Consider the following 9,324-nt stretch of genomic DNA (forward strand, 5'->3'; position numbering starts at 1 on the left):
AGCAAGAACTAACACTGCTGCAGTTTTCACCCCACTGTGGCTTAACATACACACGTGACATGAGTTTTGCTTTCTAGACTTTGAGGTGCAGTTGCCCAGAAACCCCTACACCTCTTACCTTGGCAGACATCATGCCCTTAGCAGAGGCTACCATCCCTGCAAGTTTCATATGAATCAGGCAAGAAACAACAAAGTTATAGATATTTCATTGATTCCCCATTATACCCTATTGCCGAATCGCTGAATATCTCCGAATTGGCTCCAAATCTTTTCTGAATCGATTTGGCCAAATCGAATCAGAAAAGTGATTCCAATCTCCAAATCGAATCAGGCGAATCTGAATCAGCCAAATCCAAATCCGAATCAAATAGTTGCCTATTTGCACAGGTCTAGTTCCTTTCTAGTATAGCAACATACAGAAGGTCCAATCTGGACTCCACTACACTAGCCATTTCTAAACATACAGAAATACAAGATCTCTTCCCTAAACAGCTTACAAAACTAACACTAGAGTACCTCTAACTGTTGTATTGTGATGAGATCATTTATAAAGCTCATTATTCCCAGAAGTTATATACTCTGAGATGAAAGATGCAGATACAATGGGCATATTAAAAAAACTGATACTGAGCAATAACTATTCCCCAGAGGTCTCCACTTGCCAGGCACACTGGTATTTGGTAAAAGTTGAAGGTGGAAGGGCTCCCAACAATTTCTCTCACAGAAAAACTGGCTGAACCTCAAGAAAAGACACGGTATTTGTGTCCTTCAGGCAATCCTCAGCCTCCAGAGTCAGACCAAATTTATTTTACTTTATCCACAAAACAAAAAGAAATTTCATCACAAGACAGATTAACTAAAATGTCTATCCCTTGAAACAGATAAGAATTTCAGATACTGCCATTACTGCAATAGAGACAGAGCCATTATTTTGCCCCTCTCAAAACCATGGCATACATAGTATGAAAAAATCCTTCTTCCACAATCAATTAGATTCAAGTAGAATTATCACGCATCATACAAAAATAATTTCTTCTTTCTCTTCTGTGTTGTAATATCCATAAAACAAGGTAAAAACTGGTTAGGAGGATGACTTGATGGCTGAGAAGGACAGGGTTATAAAATTCAACTAATGCATCAAGAAAGTGAACTATTAAAATAATAATACTCTCTCTAATTTTATGATCCAATATAACATTTTCAAAAGAACAACAGACACTTCACTGCAGTTTTTGAAACCCAACCACTAAAGTACTGTGAATCCAAACCCTCAGCCCCCTATCCCCTCCACAAAAAACCTAAAAAAATAATTATTAGCAGGCTAGATTTTACTTTTAAAAATTGATGTTTTTAAAATAAACAGCTTTTGTTTATAAGATATAACTTGCAAGTTTTTCTTCTGTAAAAATAGAGTCCCTCTTACTTCTAAGGTAAAAACTTTAAATCAGTGATCATTTAAAACAGATATTAGCAACTAAAATAGATTTTTTTTTTAACCCAATGTTTCAGGGGATTGGTAGTTTGTATATCCAGCAGAATGTGCTCATCCTGTGCCATGGACTATTCATACTGAGATTCAGCTCTAAAATTTATGTCCAAATTAGAAGTCCAGAAAACATGCGGAAAAGACCATGTGGTTGATTTGAAAAAATCATGAGATGAAATAAGACTTAACATTATCTTGAGAAACCTGCAGATCGTAGTATAGAGAGATACAATGAGCAATACACTTAGGCACGGTTTTCTTGGTAACAGCAGAATTTATTGAGTTAATGGTAAATCTAAAGGTTATATAATTTTTCTATATTTTATTCAACCCAAGTATATTTGAGGCTGTGAAGGACAGTTTCACTGGGATACAGAATGAAATTCTAATCTTACTGAAGTCAACAAGAAACTCCTATTGATGTAAAACTCCCATTGACTTCTATGTGGCCAGTTTTTCACTAGGGTATGTAGCTTGTTGTTTAAGCCTCAGTTCCAGTCAATACATATCATATATATTCAGGCCTCAATTGTGCCAATGTGCCCACTGGCATAATTCACACAATTCACTTCAGTGGATTTACAACACATGTACCTAAGGAAAATCATTAAAATGAAAATCATTTTAACTTCTAACACAGGCATGTCTGTGTTGGATAAACATTTAAGTCACTTGTATTTTTTATTTATAGGCAGGAGATACAAACAAATGCTGTTGTACTTTGAAAATACCAAGCAGTTCAGCCTTTGATTCAATATCTGAATTCTGATAAATTCAGATGTTTAGGTTAGCTGATACAATGTGATATTATCTTATTTTATTTCAATGGAATTAGCTTATGGTCAGGTACAGACTTGTTAACTTGATACCTTAATGATACTTTTGGCATAATTTATGTGCCAAGGGTGGAGTCAGCCTGGCCACATAAGTGTCTACACTTAGGTGTTCCAACACCTAAAATGTAGGCACTTTTGCACAAAGAAGGCAATCCAATTTGACAGGGTTTAGATGCTGTAGAGAGCTTGATGATGCCAAGAGATTCTCCAGAAAGCCTAGAGATACTCATAGGCAGCCAATATGAAATATCAACCACAGGGGTCTGTCTTAATTCTGCTCTTCTCAAGAGTTTATGCACCTTCATTCATTTATGAACCAGAATGTCTACTCTGGCTTGAGGGTAGGCCTATTATTAGGCACTGGTAATTCTCTAACAGCCCATTCCTGGGAGAGGGAAGACTGGGGATAGATCTCCCATTACTTAGGTATGTGATCTAACCACTAGGCTACTGGGCAAAAGGTAGGCACTACTACTACTGATTTTTTAATATCAAATTCAATCTTGTGCATGTGTATAAATGCGATTCAAGCACACTAAGTGTACTGGGCCCCTTCAGTGTCTCTCTAGAGCCAAACTTGTTTACTGTGGAAAGGTAGAAATTAGTGGCTTCAGAGATCAAAGTGGATGACTTCTGGGAATGCTCAGTGTAAAAGCCTAAGATGCTTTTCAGTACAAAAGTGGAGGTGTTATGTAACTGGGTTCAGTATATAGACCAGGACTAGCCTTAATTACTTTTTTGGAGCACAGGTGCCTAAACTCTAAGCAAGTCCCATTTAGGTGTCTACAGTAAGAAAGAGGACCTAGTCTTAAGTTTCAGAAAAGATCAGTTATAACCCTGCTCTAAAAGCCACAACCCCCTACATTTTGGACAAAAAAGTTCCCTATGTGCCTGTATTTGGGTTCCTATGAATGCCTTGAAGAGATCCAACCTGAACACCTAGATGCCTAACTGTTGCCTAGCATCCCTTGCAATCAAGTTCACCATGTAGTTTGCTAGAGGAGCCCAGTCCAATAAGTGTCCTGAGAACACACCCAAGGCTGACACCAACAGCACTACATTCTGTATACACTGTGACAGTCACTTTTGCTCAAAAACATGCTTGTGGTAGTAGTGGCTGAGTAGTTAGAGCATTTGCCCAGGAAGTGGGAAACCTGAGTTCTAGATCTTTTCTGTCTAATGGGACTAACACCCATATGTCCTACCTTCCAAGAGAGTGATCTAACTACTAGACCAGTGATGCTCAACTAGGGTATCATGGCATCCTTGGGTGCCTTGAGATCCTTTCAAGGGTGCTGTAGGATGCCACACAATGTTAGCACTGTTAGGTTTACAAACATGATTCACAAGGTAAACCCAGAGGTTCCAAACATGAATCCATTGCCATGGTCTTTCTGAGTTCTTTGCAATAGAAAAAAAACACCTTATTACTTTTCTATAGGTGGAAAAAAATAGTGAAAACTAAGAGCTGGCATTTTCCAAGGGGTGCCTTATGTCGATCCAGGGGTGTCTCAAGTCTAAAAAGGTTGAGAACCACTGCACTAGACTATACAATACCCCTGTTGGGAGATGGAACACAGTGCAGCCAAGATTGAAAGAGCCATGAGATGTAAGCAGAGCAAGCAAAAAGGAGCCTGATGTTAGTGTCCAGTGATGAGAACACCTAGGAGAGAGTAGGGGGCATGGGTCCCATTCAAAAGGCAGGTGTTTGTATCACTACTATTATCAAGTAGTCTGGTGATTACCTTCAGAAGCACCTGACTGCCTAATATGAAGTCCCAAGTCAAGTGCTTAAGATCCAGATGGGGTGGAAGTTCAGATATGTCACTGTGCTTCATAATTCTTATTGACTAATTCCAGGTGTCTTTGGACTCTCTGAATTGTCCTTTGGAGGTAGCTAACCCTCTCCATTGACTGCATAGTGAGCTTAGTTAAGCATACAGATCTGCTTCTCTTGATCACTCTCCTGAGATCAGGTACCAAACTTGTAGGTACTGCAGTGCCTAAACAGAGGCACCAAGGAGTCAGTCTGAACCTGAGGGTCCCAGTCTCTATCAGGACGAGATCCATGTATTTTTCTGTTAACTATAAATGTATTCTCATTTTCCCACTAATTGAAGTATGTAATAACAGCACTATCTGAATTATCTGACAGGCAATTTATTTCTTACTGAAGGAATATTTGGGGGGGTGTAACAGTCTTCTCTCAAATCCCTTAAAATTGCTCATTTTTTTCTTGTTAAATAATCTCATTACGATATATTTATTTAACAGCACAGCAATACAATGAAGAGTTGCTTAATTCATTATTTCTAAATTACTATTTCTTTTAGCAACAGTTACCCACTCCTCATTATTTCATGTAATATTCATTGTATTTAACAGAATACATTTACTTGCTTTTATTGTCAACATCAGACTGTATTATCCTGCAGTCATTCCATTATGGCATTTAACATGCTACTGAAGCATTGCTAAGTGCATCACTAATTGTTTAGAGGCTTCATTTGAAACCTGCATGTACAGTAGAAACCTACAAGCAAACAGGACACAGAAGTTACTAAAAAGCCATTACAATATTGCACAGACTAACCTTGCTGCATGGAGCAATCCAGTAAGCCACTGACAGGAATGGCAGACCCACTGCAACAGCAAGGACAACTAGAAACTTCACTGCCATGGTCTGCTGCCGTAAACCTGATAGATTTTCATACCAGATTGAGAGAAGCTGTTGCTGGCAGTTTGGATGCGCTACAAACTAAAAAAAAGAAAAGAGAATACAACAAAAGACCATTATTACCAGCAGGGCCATCCCTAGCTGGGGGAGAATTGGTGCGACTGCTCCGGGCCCCGCAGACAGTGTTGTCAGCTCCACTGCAGCTGCGATGCACCACTGGCTATGCACACCAGCCACTTGCCACCCCCACATCCCACTCTCAGGCCACTTGCCATGCCCCACTCCCCGCTTTCCAGCTGCTCGCTACCCTCCTCCCTCTGACATGGGCTGATATGCCCCGGGCCAGCACACCCCTAGGGACAGCTCTGATTACCAGAATACCACTAATTAAAATTCTAGAGCATTTTTACAAGTTGGGAGGGAGGGGGTAGCTTTAGAGAGGCTCCAAGAGACACTCTAATTACAGTGCCCACAGCGTCTCGTGTATCAGCATCCCTGAGCTTCAGAATGCTGGTGGGAGCACTTTAACTAAAGCTTGTCAAACAAACTTTACTTAAAGCAACCCCAGCACCACTTTGAAGCATGGGGATACTGATATACAAGATGATGAAGCTAATTAGCACACTCCAGCAGACTTGATTGGGTTTGCTCCAATGTACTGTAATTACAGCACATCAGAGCAGCCTCCCTGCACGTGTACAGGTACCTCTAGATACCTGAAATGTAAGAAGAGCAAATTGGTTCATTTTCAGTGTACCATTAAAAAAAACAATGCAATAGGCTCTTCTTGATTAGTTCCTTAGTATGGAAGGAATAATTACTACATGGATCCTTGACATTTTTATTTCCTAAATATACAGTGGATGCAGTTTAGCTGGTTAAAATTCTTTTGGGGGAAAAAACCCAAAACAAAACATCTTTTGACTTGAAGCACAATAATTTTATTTTAAGTATACTCACCTAACATCAACTATATTTCAACAGTTAATTTGTCTATGCTTCTATCTTCATCCCAGATTTATTTTAATGGCTTATATAATTTAATAGCAATATGAAATAAAAAAAATGATAATAAATGACCTCCTAAAAGATTGCTCTAGTCACAGTTAAGTGTTTTTCTTACAAAGTGAGAATACTATGAAATTATTGCATTTTAATAGAGCACTTTTAATCTGATGTCTATTAACATCTATAGGAATGTTGCTCCAGACTTCATTGTATTCATCAGCATTTTTATCATCATTGTTGTATTCATCATCTGTTAATATATAGGTGAAGGACGGGGTAGCATGGGGCATTATGGAGTGTTTCCACATGAACAGGTCTTTGTGTCAATACGTTTAGGAAGTTGCCATCAGTATGTTGCAAAAGATTTCAGGAAATCACAATTTGTAGGGTTAATCCTGTGGTGCCAGTAACCATGATACTTTAGGTTTTCACATAGGACTTTTACCAGGAAAATCTGTTATGAAGATACAATTGAAAGAGGACTGGAGGACAATTTAAACTCTGTAAAAAGATGGCATGTCTCTTAGAAACATATAGATGTCAATTCCTATTCTCAAATGTATGTATGGAAATAGAATATGGAAATGGAAATAGTGTTAGAGGGAAATTGTAGCCACAATGGTCCAGGAAATGATCCAGTGGTAAGGATTTCTTAGGGTGATATCCTTTATTAGATCAGCTGCATAATTGGGATAGAATCAGACAAGATTTTCAATGCAAAATATCAGGTCTGTGGAAATCAGCACAGCGCAATAAAAAAACACCTACAAACCACCATATACAAAAAACCCCCATGGACCATCCTACTTATGTTCACAAGTCAGGCCCTCAGATACCACACCTGCTCTCAGGAGAACACTCACGATTAGAGACTTACTCAAATTGTGATTTCACAGTTTTCATGGAAACTCAAAAATGGCAGTTTCTACAATCTTGCATGGAATCATCCTAGAAAACTTACTAGAAGTGGGAGCCAGAAGCCACTGCAGCCTAGCCTCACAGTCCATCACTGGGAGGGAAGCCACTGGCATGAAGGGGAGCACCCAAGATGGCAGCCAGCCCCTCCTCCCTCTGTTTCTGACTGATGGGCAGGGCTGCCTTTCATATAGCCCTGCCCTCTCTGCCAATCAGCAGCAGGCGGGGGGGGGGGCACATGAAGGGCAGCCCTCTCCACCAATCAGCAGTGAGAGGCGGGGCTGCTGGGACACCTTGGTCAATCAGCAGTGCAGGGGGGCTCACTGCGAAAAGGCTGCAAAAAGGGCACTGGGTGCTGCAAGCAGCCCACAAGTTTTCCTTTGTTTTAGAGTGATTTAACTAGATCCCTGCTCATGATACCCACCTGGCCAACCTAAAATCTTCCTTTTTACAAAAACATTGAATAGAGAAGCAGACTATGCATATGAAAAAACTATCCAAATACCCCCAAGTAATCTATTACTATACAGAAGGAAAACCCAATGTGACTACACACTCCTGGTGTTCAACTACCATCCTTCTCTGGAACCAATCAAAAAAATAATCAAACAACTTAGGCATTTACCCAAACAACGTGCTCCAGGAGCTGGGGGAAAGGGCACTTTAATTAGAGCGGATCTCGGAGCCGCTCTAATTAAAGAGCCCAGTATTTCATGTGTTTCGGTGATTAATCAAGTCTACTCTGACGCACTGTAATTACAACACGTTGGAGCAGCCTCCATGCATGTGTGTAGGCACCCATTTAGTCTACATGTGACAAAGATCAGACCTTGAAAGAAATATTCCCAGCCTCTCCATTCCTAGCTTCCAAAAAAACTTCCTAACCTTGCCCAAATCATCATCACAAGCTGAACAGACATCAAGTGGGACACAGCCTTGCCTTAGCAAGAAATGCTTAACTCATTTAGACAGCTCAACTGCTACTACAATCAGCATCCTCCATAACAAAACCATCAAAATCCATGCCTTTCCCAGAATGTGATATATCCAATTCAATGCACCAAATTCCCTTTTGACTGAAAGTAAACAGCAGCTATGCACCACAGTGAAATCTCACAGAAAAGATAAAGGACAGGGAGACGCACACTCTTAATAGCACAGTTCTCACAGAACAACCACTCCCTCCCTGACCACACTATCATGCTCAAGAGAAACGTACCTAACACCTTTAAAAGGAGAAATTGGGAACAAAAATTCATAAGCTCACTGGATCCTAAGAACCAAGTATATATCACTGTTAACAGCAAGTACATATTGGTTTTATGGCACATTATAACCTACCTGATTCCTGAATTCTTCCCACACATGAAAGGTGATAATAACCGTTCTCCCTTTTGTAGGCCTTGATCTCTCAGTAATCAGCTTCTTTTCTTCTGCTAACTGTTTGCTACCCCTGGGAATGCCTCTCCCCCCTCTTCCAACTGTATTTTATTATGCTGTGCTGGTTTTCACTCCTCACACCTGATGAAAAATGTCTTGCATTAGAAAGCATGTCTAACTCTATCTCAACTATGCAGCTGGTCCAACAAAAGAAAGTACCCTAAGAAATCCTTGCTTCTTTACAGAGAAATGGCTTTTTCTACAGAAAGGGTATAATGATTAGAGTATGGAATAAAAGGATTTTTTAAACACCATAGTTTCTAAACACTAACGCTGATATCTAACCTTAAACTTCAAATTATACACCTATTATTTCAACACTTAAATTTCAAACAAGTACAGATATTCACACAGGGCTGCATGAGCCATCATCAAAATAACAACTTGAACAGTACACATTCTAAATACAAATTATTATAGACTATTTATAATTATGCTAAAGATACCACTGCTTGATAAGTCCAGTAATCAATGACAAAATCTTAGCTTCCTTCTGAGCTCAATGCACAGCACATGTCTGATTCATTATTTTGGGACAAGCTATACTGCCTGTTGCAGGAGCGGGCAATTATTTCCGCTGGAGGGCCGCTTAATGAGTTTTGGTGACTTGTCAAGGGCCACATGGGTAGCCCTGCCCCTTGACAGTTGCTACACCCCCTAGATGCCATCCTGGGACCAGAAGTCACACTACTAATCCCTGACCTTTGCCACCAGAAGTCCCTTCCCTTGGCCCCCAGAAATATTCCTTTTGGGAGGGGGGTGTTGCCATCTTAGAACCAGAAAAAATCCAAATCATACACTAAAATTGAAACTCCTACTATAACATATTTTAATTTTATTACAAAAAATATTTGTCATGATTTGTGTTTGCATAATTTATATAGAGGTGATTGCATAATAACTGTATATTGTGGGGGGGTGTCTGTGTGTGTATGGTGGGGTGTGTGTGTATGTAGGGGGGA

The 9,324-nt window shown here is 39.8% G+C and overlaps 1 protein-coding gene across 2 annotated transcripts in view; it reads right to left on the reverse strand.

Moving 5' to 3' along the window:
* Window positions 1-9,324, reverse strand: part of TRPC6 (transient receptor potential cation channel subfamily C member 6) — a 95,425-nt gene that overhangs the window by 67,517 nt on the left and 18,584 nt on the right. For both annotated transcript variants that reach the window (XM_019525234.1, XM_019525233.1), the window contains exon 3: window positions 4,916-5,080. In XM_019525234.1, coding sequence (XP_019380779.1) covers window positions 4,916-5,080 — 165 coding nt within the window. The remainder of the gene's footprint in view (window positions 1-4,915; window positions 5,081-9,324) is intronic.

The sequence above is a fragment of the Gavialis gangeticus genome, unplaced genomic scaffold, assembly GCF_001723915.1.
Source record: "Gavialis gangeticus isolate Ggan-Ray unplaced genomic scaffold, GavGan_comp1, whole genome shotgun sequence".
NCBI classification, from domain to species: domain Eukaryota; kingdom Metazoa; phylum Chordata; order Crocodylia; family Gavialidae; genus Gavialis; species Gavialis gangeticus.